A 14,223-nucleotide genomic window follows, 5' to 3' on the forward strand; every position below is an offset into this window, starting at 1 on the left:
TCCATTGGCGTGTGAGTTTTATGAGGGCAAGAATCTTGTCTGGCTTGTCCACTGTTCCATCCCCAATGCTTAGAATAGTGTCCAGCACACAGTAGGGCCTCAGTAAGTATTTGCCAAATGAATGAATGGGGTAGGGAGGCTGGTGGCCCCCAGTAGTTCTGGACTTTTAGCCCATTGTATCACAGCTCGTTGTTCTTCTGGCTGTCCGTTATCCATCCCCATGCAGGGCAGGCCCTCCCTACCGTTTTCTCTCTATATCCCCCATACCCATCAATGGCCTGGCACTGAGATGGGGCTCAAGGAAGTTTGCTTTGGGAGTGAATTTCCATGGAAACAGCCTCTGAGCAGGGCCCGGGCTCCCTAGTCAGCCTGGGCTGTGAGTGATGCCAGGGAGTTGACTTCCCTGTTCACACTCACCTCCTGCCCACTCATCTCGTCAGAGCAGGGAGGGCCCTCAGAAAACATCTAGTCCAACTAATTTTACAGACTAAATAGCAACATGAGAAAATGGTCATGATGACACACTAAGGGAAACATGTAGAAAACAAAATGATCTGTGTTTACTATCCCTTATTCACTCAACAAGTATTTATTGAGCAATTATGATGTACCAGGCACTGTTGAGGCACTCGGGACACAGCAGAGAACCAGACAGATGCAGTCCCTACTAAAAGGGATCTTCCAGTCTAGTGGGGAAGACAGATAATAACAAGGAAAATAATAAAAGAATCAGAGAGCTACCCATTATGGTCTATGCTCTAGAGAAAATAAAGCCGAATGGGATGGGTGGCGAATTTAGGTAGCGTATCAGGGAAGGCTTCTCTGTGGAGGTCACACCTGAGATGACAGCTGAAGGATGAAGAGGAGCCAGCCTTGAAAATACGAGTCAGATAGAAAAATTGGAATAGCTGGTTTTGTGAGAGCAGAGAGCTTACATAGACATAATGACTGGAACTCTGGTAGCCATCTCAGGCCGTAAGGCAGCCAGAAAGATGGATGTGACAGGCTGAAACCAGAGAAATAGAAGGAAGATGCAGCCTGGGTCCCTGATGGGGTAGCCACACCATCACTGCACTCAGTGATATGCTAGGAAGCTTGCTCTCTGGAAAAAAGAAAAACAGCCCCAATTTATAGTGTTGACCAATTTCCTTGGTGTAAAGGTTCCCCCCAAAGCCAATTTGAAGCTCTCCATGTGAGGTCACCAGATGCAGAGCTGGGAAGAGATTTGCACAACTAGTTCTCAGGAACTCAGGTGTGGCTCTGGCACACCACTGCCTGGGGTCCTGTCCTATAGACCTGTGTTACATGGGAGAGAAATACACCCCTATTTAATTTCAGCTACTCTGGGCAGCTCTCTATGACTAACAGCTGGAACTCATTCCTAATAGATTCATGTGCATCAGAGCCACTGGAACAGACGTATCGTGTTCACCTAAGACTACTCCTCTCTGACTGCCTGGGGTCTGTCCAGCTTGGGACATAGTCTGCTCGAGACACAGATTTTGAGGAGATGAACCAAATGCTACAACCCTTCCCCTTGGTGGTCCTCATAGACCCAGCCACCCAGGCAGCTCTTCAGAGTCTCCGAGAAAACTGCCCTGGAGGCCATGTTCCTCATATCACTCAGGGCACCCCAGGGACACGGTCAAATTCCTCCCTGCTTTCAGGGCCAGGGAACAACGGGATCCCGGGAGTAATGGAACACTCATTCGTCCATTCCGCAAACATGTGCTGAATGAGGCCTCCTTGGGCCCCACGTGCTGCTGTGTCAGCGACAGGGAGAGGGATGGGGTACGAGTCCCAACCCATGATGCCTCAGGAGGTGTGCAGATGGGCTGGGGGGAGACAGGGACATAGACACTCACATCACAGTGGATGCTGGAATAGTGGTACGGGACCCCTAAACTGCCCCTCCTCCACATTCCCCATCACAGTGAAGGGCACCCCCCCACCCCTGCTGCCATCCAAGCCAGAAATCTGCGGGTCAACCTTGACATGGCCCACGCCCCCAATCCAATCAGTCATCAAGCTTGCCCTGGAATTTGTTCTCTCCTCTCTATACCCACCACCCCGGTTCAGTTTTCATCACTTCTTTTCTGGACTGTGGCCCCAGGCTCCTCCCTGCCCCACAGAGCAGCTGGGGTAATCGTTTGACAGGACAGATGTGTCCCTGCCTCTCCTCCCTGGGCCGCTCTGCAGGATTTCTACATTGTCTGGGAGGAAGGACAGGAAGCCTGAGTGTGGCATTCAAGGCCCTTCACTACTGGCCCCAAATTTCTTCTCCAGCCTTTTCTTTCTTTCTTTTTTTTTTTCCTTTTAACATTTTTTTAAATTAGTTTCTGCTTTATAACAACGTGAATCAGTTATACATATACATCTGTTCCCATATCCCTTCCCTCTTGCGTCTCCAGCCTTTTCTTTTCATCCAGACCTGTACTGTTCAATACAGTAGTCACTAGCCATATGCGGCTATTGAAATTCAAATGAATTTAAATGAAATACAATTGAAATTCAGTTCCTCGGTTGTACCGATTGCACCAGGTTGTACATTTCAAGTGCTCAATAGCTCCAGGTGACCAGTGGCTACGGCATCAGCACAGATGCAGAACACTTCCATTATCCCAGGAAATTCTACTGGACAGCGCTGCTCCAGATGCACTAAACAACTTGCAGTGCTCTCCGCCAGGCCTTTGCACATGCTGTTCCCTCTGTCTGGAATGCTCACCCACATGGTTTTCTCCACTTGTTAGGCTCATGCTCATCTTGTAAGGTCTAGATCAGACATCACCTCCACTGTGAAGCCATACCCCAAACTCCATTCTGTCCGCAGACAATCCTCTGTGTACAGAGCCTTCCCTCACACTATCTGGCACACACTGTATTTTAACAGCAAGGTGACCTGTCAGTCTTCTCTATGAGATATGGGCTCTTAGGCCAGGGACTATGTCAGATAGATTTTCACACTATCAGTACCTAGGACAGGGCCAGGCACAGAGTTTGCGGAATGAATCCGCCCACAGACGAGGCTGGGCTGGGTCAGAGCTCACCTCCAAAAGGGTAGGAGGAGATCCCAGGGAGGCAGCTCTCCTCAGGTGGGCTACTGAGCCTGAGGGAACAGCTAACTTAGGAAAAACAAAACCTAGAACCCACAGAGCAAGACTAGGAGGCAGCCTGCCCTTTGTCACCCCCTCTGCCTTCCCTCCTTCCAGGCCTGGGACCAGACCTGATTCCCTGGGTTAGGAGACTGGCTTTGCCACCCACTAGCTTTGTGACGTTGGGCAGGTACCCTAACCTCTCTGTGCCCCAGTCCCTCGTCTGCGAAATGGGGATAACAATACCTCCTAGGGTTGGGAGGGTGAAATGAGATAACAGTAAGAAGTGTCCAACCACAGTGGAGAGCCTGGCCACACTGGCTGCTCGGGAGACAGAGAGGTCACCATGTCCCCCATGAGGCTCCTGGGTCACTTCTCCATGTCCCCACCGTTCACTATGTCCTGGCCCCTTCTTTCCTCCTCAGATGGCCAGAGCAGGAAGGAGCCACAGGGACCATCTGGTCCAACAATCTGGATTTCTAGAACAAGAAACTGAGGTCCAAGAAAAGTGACTGAGTGGCCCATGGCCACACAGCTTTACAGAGAACCAACTGGAAAATTTCCTCCCAGCAAAGACCGACAGGAAACAGGAAGCTGTTGATAAACTCCTAAGCAATAGAGCTAACTGTGAGGAAGGACACTGGCCATGCCGGAGGCTCAGAACCATGTCTGGAGGTGGTATGGTTTGGGTTTGAACTTCACAGGCATCATGTCACTTAATTCTCACAAGTCTCACAATTCTCACAACATCACTTAATTCTCTTAATTCTCACATGTCACGTAATTCTCATCATGTTACTTAATTCTCACTAATTCTCATGAAGTTAGTGCCTTTATCACCTCAGCCTTACAGAGAGGGAAATGGAGGCTCAGAGAGGTCAGGCAGGTTGCCTAAGGTCACACAGCTCATAAGAGTCAGAAGTGGGGATCTGAGTGACTCCAAAATCCATGCTGGAAACTGCTCGGCCTCTCTGCCTCCCGCTCCGTTCAATACAGCCATCACGTCTGGGCACCCACGGTCAGGCGGAGTGCCAGCTGCTCCGAGTCTGCAGGTTTAGGGGAGGCAGAAATGCAGATAGGTAGACTATAAGGGAGAGCAGGACAATGCGGAGGGAACACCAGGAAGCCGGCTGTGTGTGTGACACCCTCCCTCCCACCTCAGCTTCCAAACCTGTGAAGTGCAGCTAATGACAGTGCCGGCTCTGTGGTTGCTGTGAGGATTAGGTGACTTAATACCTGACCTGAAGTGAGGCGCAGGAAATGCTCAGTCACTCGTAGTTATTGTCATTAGCATCACGATAATTATAATTGTATGTGAGGGCTTCCCTGGTGGCACAGTGGTTAAGGATCTGCCTGCCAATGCAGGGGACACAGGATCGAGCCCTGGTCCAGGAATATCCCACATGCCGTGGAGCCACTAAGCCTGTGCACCACAACTGCTGAGCCTGAGCACCACAACTACTGAAGCCCGCGCGCCAGAACTACTGAAGCCCCCGCGCCGCAACTACTGAAGCCCCCGCGCCTAGAGCCTTAGGCGCGCAACGTGCTCCGCAACAAGGGAAGCCACCGCAGTAAGAAGCCCCTGCACCTCAACGAAGAGTAGCCCCTGCTCGCCACAACTAGAGAAACCCCGCGGGCAGCAACGAAGACACAACGCAGTCAAAAATAAAAAATTTTTAAAAATAAATAAATAATTGTATGTGCAATAGGGACTCAGAACTGTGGGAGTTTCTTGGAGAGAGTTTATTTCTGACGGGAGGATCAGGGAAGATGGATGGATGGATGGATGGATGGGCAGGGTCCCTTCAAGTCTCCAGGGTGGGGCCAGAGCATTCCAGGTGGAGAGAACAGGGGCACACCTGGCGTGTGCACGAAGTGGGGGGCAGTTGGGGATGGCGGGAGCCAGGTGTGTGGGTGGAGTCACAAGTTGGAGAGGCCAGTGGGGCTAGCAGGGGTGAGGGCAGTGTGGGTGGGATGGAGGATGCCTTGGAAGTCAGCCTGGGGAAGCTGGACTCAGCAGGCCCCATCCACTCTTGGGCAGGCCAGGAATGAGGGATGGGAGGAGGGCCCTTCTGAGGGCAGAGTCATAGCTCTGTACCCCTCCCTCTGGAGAGAGGGCAGAGTCAGGGCTGGTGCAGACCTAAGCACACAATTATGCAAATATGTCAGCTGAGAGGCTCTGGGGCTCCCACAGGCATGGACAGGCCAGGATTCGGGCAGTCACTGAGGGGGAGAACAGAGAGCCAGGGCTCACATGCCCCAAAGGCCAGACCTCCCCTCCTACAAGGCCATCCCTCTCCCGGCCCAGAGGAAAAAGCTGTTGCCGGAAGCCATCTCCCCTGGCTTCAGGGACCGACACCCCCTCCCCCCGACCCCCGGTCACTAAGCAGTGCTGCCCAGTGGAAATAGCATAAACTTGGGTGTCAGAAAAACCTGGGTTTGAATCCTGCCTGCGTGCCCTTGGGTAGATCATTTCCTCCCCTCTCAGTGTCCACCTCTCAGAGCCTTACCTATAAAATGAGGATCGGAGCCACTGGCGAGGGTGCGATGAGGATTAAATGAGATGACAGCCTTGAAGGGCCCAGCATGGCGTGGCACACAGTAGGTGCTCAAGGCCCCTCCCCTTCTCCGTGCCCAGTTACTGCCTTCCCTTCCCCTCTCTGCCCCAAGGGGACGCCAACTCTTCATACGGCAAACTGAACTTGCCTCTTTTCTCCTTTCCCCCAATCTCTCTTCTACCCACAGCCCTCTGATGTCCTGGTCCTCCCGACAGACCTGAACTCTCATCCATTTTCTCTGCCTCTGAGCCCCAACCCTGTCCACGCTGAGCCTCGCGGTCTCCGGCAGGCAGCACCTCATGGCTGCTCCCCCTCCTCCAGGCTGGCCCCCACCTGTCCCACCTGCACGCTGCCCCTCAGTGCACACCGACCAGGCCAGCCTCGCCTGCTCCAACCTGTTCCTGGCTCCCCCGAATCTCCAGGATCAAGTCCAAGCTCCTTAGGCAGGGGTGGCACATTCAAGGCGCTTTATGAGCTGGTCAAGCCTCCCTTTCCCACCCCTTCCCCTGCAGCTACAAGGAACCACTGGCTCCCCTCCATGCCTGCCCCTGGCTGACTCAGATCATCTGAGTCTGAGTTCTAGCTTCAGCGACACTTATTGGGTGTGTGGTCTTAGGCACAGTTTCTGAGCCTCAGTTTCCTTATGTATAAAAGGGGGCAATGAGACCCACCTCCTAGGGCGGCTGTGAGGATTAAACGAGAAAGGGTGCCTGCCCCTGGCACTCTCTGCACCCAGGCAGTGGGGCTGTGGATGTTGTTATTCCCTCTGTCTGTAATGTCTCCTTTCTCTGCTCTCAGGATTCAGCTCAGTTGTCAGTTCCAGGGGGACCTGGGCAACGCTGACTTATGGCCAGAGGAGCCTAGGACATGACCTTGCAACTTCTGGGCCTATCCCCCAAGAACCACTGCAGGGTCAAGCTTGTCCTGCTCTCTCCTGGGCCCAGGACCTGGCCCTCAGTTAGCTACAGCAGGAGTGTCGACTGAAGAAATTATTGAATGAATCCCTGAATCCAAGATAGAACCATCTCCAAATCCTCCACACCTGCCCCAGTGTTCAAGCAGAATTCAAGGTCCAGAAGGTAAATGATGCTGTGAAAATAGCACTGGACTGAGATTCCAGGGAGCTGGGCTCTGGACCAACCTCGGGCAAGTCAGTTTCCCCATCTGTAAAGTGGGGAGAGGATGGAAGTGGATGGTTTCTGAGGTCCCTCCCCATTTGGCTGCTCCCTGAGGCAGTTAGGGTTTTGGTGAGGAGGTTGAGTTCTGAGCCAGACAGACCTGAGTCTGAATCCCAGCTCTGCCTCCTGCTTGCAGTGTGACCTTCGGCAAATTACTGAGCCTCTGAGCCTCAACGTCTTCTTCTGTGAAATGGGGCTGATCCTAGTCCCACTGGGGCAGTAGGGAAAGGGAAAACGGCTGCTGTGAGGATTCAATGCCCGTAATAGCACCTGGCACATAACAAGTGTCCAATACCCTCTGACTACTGTTTTTTTTAGGGTTGTTACTGTTTCTGTTGTCACTTCCTGCCAGATCCTTTTCTCTCTAGAAAATAAACATCCTGGGTCCCCAACTTCAATTCTGACTTTTGACACCGTGGCCTGTGCTTAGCCAAGGTGTCCTGGATGAACAGGCTTTCCTGGCTGCTGACTGACAGACACCTGTGAAGAGGGAAGTAGAGATGCTAACAACAGCCCAGGGTCTGACTCATTGCCAGCCTCGCCCCCATGGAGACTGCTCTTTGCACACAAATCCTGCCCTCTCTTGGGAAAAGTAACATCAGAGGCCACTTCCCCAGGACACAGACAACCTGGCTGCCTCCCTGTCCACAGTACAAAATAAAGCGCCTTTGCATCAGTTGTCTCTGGATAGGCAGCAACTCTCTCTCCCTCTTTATACATTAAGTGGACAGTTCTGTTCTTATTTCCACTTCCCAGGTTGGGAAAGGGTGCAGAGAAGGCAGCACCTTCCACTCAGCTGCGAGAAGCCAGCGCCAGGATTTGAATCCAGTCCCCCAGCTCTGTTCTTTCCCCGTGTGGCTGCCTCGGCGCCTCTGGATCCCCCTCTGCCCAACTCCTCAGGGCTCCCGTCCCAGGCTGATCCACTGCTGTCTCCCTTGGCGTGAAGGAGGCCTTGGGAAGGGCTCCAGTGGTCACATGAGACCTGGAGAGGGTGGCTGGGACTGCATCCAATCCCTCCTCTGGAGGTTAGGAAGCTGAGATGGCCAGAGAGCCGGATGCCATGCCTGAGCAAGATGCCATCCAGCACCTGCCCTCGGTGCATCAGCTGGCACAGGCAGACTGTGTCCTTAGCCTGACCCTGTGCTGAGTACACTTACAATACAAAGACAGGCAGCGTGCGGGGGAGACAACCACCCAGCCCTCAGAGGCAGCTCGGAGGCCATGTGTGGCCTGTTAGCTAAGCTTCAAATCCTGGCCCTGCCATTTACCAGCTGGGTGACCAAACAAGTCACTGAATTCCTCTGAGCCTCTGTTTTCTTATCTGTAAAAAGAATAAATTACAGTACCCACTCGACAGGGTGTTATGAAGATTAAATGAGGCAATACCAGAAAGGCGCTTAGTATAGTCCCAGGCAGTGAGCTCAGTAAGCATTGGCCAAGAAGCCCCCAAACCCTTCTGAGATGGGGCTCCTTCCATCCTCTTTGCTCTATGGTCCAATGCTCAGCAGTGAAAAAAAAGGGAAGGTACATGCACACACACACACACATACACACTCACACACACACACAAGACATGCTCACAGGCCGTTTACACAACAAAAATTCTGTAGAACTAGAAAGCAAATCTTTAAGAAAAAGACCATGTTTTTCCAAGGGGTAGAATTATGGGGGGATTTTAACTTTTACATTATATAGCTCTGTTTATTATGTTAATTTTATAATCAGAAAAAATAAAGATATTTAAAAATTGTCGTGTGCTACTGTGTGCCAGGCACAGCATCAGGCACTTTTGATACAGCCTTCCTAACCCCTACAACATCTGTCCCAGGAAGGTCATGTTATCCCCATGTTCTAGATGAGCAGGTGGAGGCTTAGAGAAGTGAAGTGATCTGACCAAGGACACACAGATTATCAGTGACGATGCCAGGATCTGACCCCAGTATTGGAATCTGGGGTACAAAGCGATTCTGCCTGGCAGGTCAGGGAAAGCTTCATGAAGGAAGTGATATCTGCGCTGAGCCTGGAAAGCTGAGTAGGACTTCTGTAGGCCTGGGTTCTCAGCCAGGGGTGATTTTGACCCTAGAGGACATTTGATGAAGCCTGGAGACATTCTTGGTTGTCAGAGCTTGGGGTGGGTAGTGCTACTGGCATCCAGTGGGTGGAGGCCAGGGATGCTGCTAAACATCCTAGGATGCATAGGATTGCCTTGCATAACAAAGACTTATCTGGCCCCACATGTCAATAGTGCCAAATATGATGTAACATACTAGAGCTGTCATTTATCGAGTGCTTACTATGTGTCAAGTTCTGTACCAAGTTCTTGCAAATGTCATCTTACTTAATTCAACCCCATTATTCCCATGCTGTGAACGAGGGACCTGAGGCTCAGAGATGATAAGGAACTTCCCAAAGGTCACACAGCCAGAAACAGGAGTGCAAGATTCGAGCTGCCTGAATACAAAGCCAGAGCCTTTAACCTTTCCGCTCTGCTGCCTCCAGGATTTATAATAAATGAAAAAAGCTCCAGGCCAACTGCTAAGCAGCGGGGTGTGAGGAGACTCGGGCTGAGCCAGGAGTAGCCTCCTCTGGCCTCAAGGCCTTGGGAAAGGTCCCCCCCACCCCAGGGCATTTCCCCATCTGTCAAATGAAGTTTGCATCAGGCTATCTCCAAGGCCCTGCCGGCTCTGAGTCTGTTATTCTCCAGGAGAGGGGTCCAAGCCCAGGCTCCAGGAGCCCTGGGGACAAACCACCAGCTGCTGGGAGAGGAAGGGGTGTGATGGGCAGGCTCAGCCTCATTTCCAGTGCATAACTAGCTAATGAGCCCCACTTCCCCATGAAGAGAGGGGGTGGGATGGTGAGGGTGGGGAGTGGCTTGAACCTCACACAGGAGCTTACTTCTCCAGTGGGAGGCATGTTTCTCTGCTACTTTCTTGCCAAGCCCAAAGGAGGCACCAAAGCAAGGCCTCCTGCTCAGGTGAGAGGCAGGTCTGGGCATTTGCCCAGCTGGGCACATGAGTTCTCAGAGGTAGAAGGAGAAAGAATGGGAGCACTTGCTGATCCAGCCCCTACCAAGTGCCAGGCATCTCAATAGCAGGTTCATCTCAGGTCAGCCTCATGAAAATCCTGGTAGGAAAGAATCATCCTGACCCTGGTTTACAGGCGAGAGCATCAAGGCTTCCATGAAGACATGTGCTGATTACACAGACAGTGCTAAAGAAAGGTTTGGAACCCAAGTGTGACTGACCCCAGGACAGTACACTAGAGGGTAAGTGAGTGGCAGTCCTCTTTTGCTTTTCACCCAAGAATGACAGCGTTTCAATAACGTTTGGGGAAAATATATGTTCAATTTCTCCTGCCTGCCCCAGGTCATGGAATGGACTGAAAAAAACCACAACACAATAATTTGGATTTCCTGGTTTGCAGACAGGGGAACCAAGCCTTGGAACACAGAGCTCTCTCCAGCTAGCAAGTCAGACAGGGAGAGGAGGGGGTGAGCAGGAGGGGTGGGATGCAGCCGGGGTCAGGCTGAACTTTCTTGGCCGGCACTCTCACGGTCTGGCAGTGTGGCTTTGGGTAAGTCACATCACCTCTCTGGACCTCAGTCTCCACATCTACATAATGAAGACATTGGGCAGATGGTTTCAGACAGAGTCCCTTCAAACTCACGACCTGCACCTAGTCCTGTCCAAGCTTCTCTCCTCTTCCCTGTTTATGTGATTTCATAGACGGGGAGATGGGGATACCAGTGCCTGGCACAAGGGGCTCTGGGGGTGGATGGTCAATGCCAACCTTGTACAAGCTCCCAGAGCCCCCAACTCTTGCTCTCCATCCTCAAACAGCCAAACTGGAAGGGAGTCAGTGGTGGTTGGGGATTAAAGGGGCAAGGAGTGGGTAAGGTGAACATGGAGTCATTTCTCCTAGGGCCAGGGCATCTGCTGGTGCAGGCTGGCTCACAGAGACTCATGTATAAGGTGGGGGGGGTGACCCCCTACAACAGGGAAAATAGTTATTTAGCTCCTGCTTAAGGAGTCAAAAACCTTCTTCTTCCGAAGGCTCCACAGCCTGGGCCAGCTCAGTTCAGGACTAGTCATTCATTCAGCCTTTACTGATGTTCACTGTGGGTCAGGCCTTGTGGCAGGCTTTGGGGCCATAGAGATGATGACTAAGAGACTTCTCTTGGGGACTGCGTGCTAGCCTGGTATCCCAAGGCCAAATACACGGGGCTGCTAGATTTAAATGGTTTAGCTTGAGAAAAAGATTCCAGGCTCAAATAACCTTGGGAATCATTTTATTAAACACAGCAAAATGGGTTTCTTTGCTACAAGATTTCTCCAAGCCTTTAATATACAAATGTACATTGAGAATCCTCCAAGGAGGGTATAGAGAATATACTATATTTCCCAAATATAGCTAATCTTGGAACACTGTTTTTTTTTAAAAAACATTATACTTATTAATAGAGATTGGGAAGATGCAGCTCTAATGCTATTGTTTTGGCCAGTGGAGCTTAGAGAAGGCTTACACAGAGAGGGCATTTGAGCAGGGCTTTGAGAGTTGAGTAGGAGTTAGTCCGTGAGGACCGGAAGGCTTAAGGGAGACCAATTACAGTCCTAGGCTGACTATGTTCAGGTTACCCTGCATGTACTGTTTCATTTAGTCCTCAATGTCCTGATGCGGGTGACAGAGCTAAGGAGGTCACCAAAAGTCCCTGGAGACTTCTAGAGGTCCACCTCCCTCGCTTTTCTTTTCTTTTTTCTTTTTTTTGCGGTACGCGGGCCTCTCACTGTTGTGGCCTCTCCCGCTGCGGAGCACAGGCTCCGGACGCGCAGGCTCAGCAGCCATGGCTCACGGGCCCAGCCACTCCGCGGCATGCGGGATCTTCCCGGACGGGGGCACGAACCCGTGTCCCCTGCATCGGCAGGAGGACTCTCAACCACTGCGCCACCAGGGAAGCCCCCTCGCTTTTCTTGAATCACCTCACCTTCGGGCCTTATTCTCCAAATCTGGAGTCTTTAAGTCCTGTCCTCACTCTCAACCTGGCCTCTACTGTGATTTAAACCCAGGATGGTCTTTACAGTATCTGAACTTGATCCCAGCCTTAGCCCCTCATACACCTTGGCCTAGCCCCTGGCACCCAAACCTGCTCTCTCAGTAGTTTGCTGACACTCATTTAGACCCTCTCTTAGATTTAACCCTGACCTGCCCAGAGCCATCTAGCCCAGGTACTGCTCCCCAGGCCCTGCTGCATACCTGATTGAACCCCAGGTCAGCATGCCCCAAAGCCTGTAGCTCAGCTACTCCGTGTAGTCCAGACTCATCCTCGGATGGCGGCCCCACCTCCTGTCTAGCCCCGACTTTGTCGCATTCCCCATCTGTGTCTTTGTCTCCAACTCAGTCCTGAACCCTTCTTACGTGGGTCCTGTCTCCAGGTCTAGCCCCATGACCCTTACAGTGGCCCTGCCCTTGCCCAGCTCTGATTCAGCTCCGTCCCTAACCTCGTCCAGGCGGTACCTGGTTCAGCTCTGATCTCATCTGTCCCTGCAGTTCCACTCCATTGGTGATCTCTCCCCAACTATGGACCCACCCACCCCCCACTTCAGGTCTCTCTGAGACCCCGCCTGGTGAGCACGGACCAAGGCCCCACCCTCAACACCGCCTCCTCGCCTCGGCCCCGCCCCGTCCTAATTCTGATAGGGCCCTGACCCTGCCGGCGGCCCCGCCCCATGGCAATTCTGACTGGGCCCTGCCTGCGGTCCAACCCTGACCCCGCCCCCGGGCCGGCCCCGCCCCCGCCCCAGGCCCGCCAAGCGGCTCACCTGCAACTCTTCGAAGGCGTCATCGATGCCCGTGACCTGGTGCTGCTCGTGCAGCGCGGGTTCATCGCAGAAAAAGCAGAGCAGCGCGCGGTCCGTGAGGCAGAAGAGCTTGACCTTGTCGTGTGCCTGGCAGGGTCGCGCGGCACGGCGTGCACTGAGGATGGCGTCCAGCGGGAAGGCGCTGTAGCGCTCCACGATGTTGGCCAGCTTGAGGCTGGGCGCGAGCGCGGGCTCGGCAAACGTGCGCCGGCACTCGGGGCAGTCGCGGGCGCCCTGAGCCTCCTGCCTCACCCAGTGCTCGGTGATGCAGCGGCGGCAGAAGTAGTGCTCGCAGCCCAGGCTCACCGGGTCCTGGTAGATGCTCAGACAGATAGAGCAGAGCAGCTCGTCCTTGAGGCTGCACGCCATGGCGCCGGGGACGGCGGAGAGGGTCCCCAGAGATGCAGGGGGCCGGCTGGAGAGCGCGACGCTGTCGGGGGCAGCACCTAGGGATGGGTGCGGGGAGCAGGCCCGGAGAAGCAGGACCTACAGGAGAAGGAATGGGTGCTGTCTGGGAGTGGGGTAACGCGAGTAAGAGGTGTGGGGTAGAGACTACCCGGGAAGCGAGCCCAGGAAGGTGGTCTCGAGGCAGAGGGTGACCCGGAGCGATGGGTGCTGGAGGGAGGGAGCCGTGGGTGTCTGAGGGAAGGTGCTCCTAGCAAGAAGCTTCTAGGGAAAGGGGCAGTCAGAAGGGATGTGTGCTGGGAGAAGGGGATCTAGGAGGGGGGCGGAGGCCTTGGGGGGCTGTAATACCGGTATGGGTGCGGTGGGGGGAGGGGGAGAAGCTGGGGATGGGGAGTTCAGGGGGAGGGGAAGCCAGGCAGAGCCTCACCTCGGCTGTGCCTGGCAGAGGAGAGGAGGGCTGTGAGCACGCTCAGCTGCCCGATCCCGGCCCCAAGACCCGGCCCCGCGCGGCCCCTTACCCCTACCGGCTCAGCGGCCACTGCTCCGGTCCGAGCGCAGCCTCTCAACCCGGAACCAGCCGAGCCTGAGTAGCCGGCGGAGGTGGCTCCCTCCCCGCCCCCGAGGGCGGGGCCTCAGCGACTCCGCCCCCGCGGCGGGCGGGGGAGAGGAGGGGCGTGGCCCGGCCTGCAGCCAGCTGACCCCCCCTCCCCGCCCCCACCATTCTCCAGCTCCCGGGGGTGCGAAACCCAGCTGTTCCTTCAGGGTGTGCACTTGGAACAACATCCAGGTCTCGCTTGGGGTCCCTGCGGCGCATGGGGGCTGGGGAACAGCTAATTTGAGAGGATAACGAATAAAGGAGGCATATCTTGTTGGATCATCAATGTGAAGATTTGGCAAAAAATATTTTGTATTAAAACAAACACGGATATGTTGTTTAATCTGCATAGAATACAACTTTTGCATAAAATATAAAGATAAAACTCGAGAAATACCCTGCTTGCTTAGAGCAATTTCAAGTCCCTCACACTCGGAAGCCCTGGGGTCCCATTTCCTCTTCACTTTCTTAAGGAGAGCTAGCTGGAGAAGTTGGAGAGCCCTGGCCCTGACTAATGTCTGACCCAAGGAGTTGTGTCCA

General features: G+C 53.6%; 1 protein-coding gene across 2 annotated transcripts in view; it reads right to left on the reverse strand.

Moving 5' to 3' along the window:
• The window catches only part of TRIM62 (tripartite motif containing 62), a 35,240-nt gene extending 21,568 nt beyond the window's left edge, over positions 1 to 13,672 (reverse strand). Inside the window, exons 1-2 of one of the 2 annotated variants that reach the window (XM_060089429.1) lie at positions 13,607 to 13,672; positions 12,645 to 13,169 (exon numbers count right to left, since the gene is read on the reverse strand). In XM_060089429.1, coding sequence (XP_059945412.1) covers positions 12,645 to 13,052 — 408 coding nt within the window. In that variant the 5' untranslated portion in view covers positions 13,053 to 13,169; positions 13,607 to 13,672. The remainder of the gene's footprint in view (positions 1 to 12,644; positions 13,170 to 13,606) is intronic. The other variant, XM_060089428.1, reaches the window with a different exon arrangement.
• Positions 13,673 to 14,223: the final 551 nt, after the last annotated feature.

Source organism: Mesoplodon densirostris, chromosome 2, assembly GCF_025265405.1.
Source record: "Mesoplodon densirostris isolate mMesDen1 chromosome 2, mMesDen1 primary haplotype, whole genome shotgun sequence".
NCBI classification, from domain to species: Eukaryota; Metazoa; Chordata; class Mammalia; order Artiodactyla; family Ziphiidae; genus Mesoplodon; species Mesoplodon densirostris.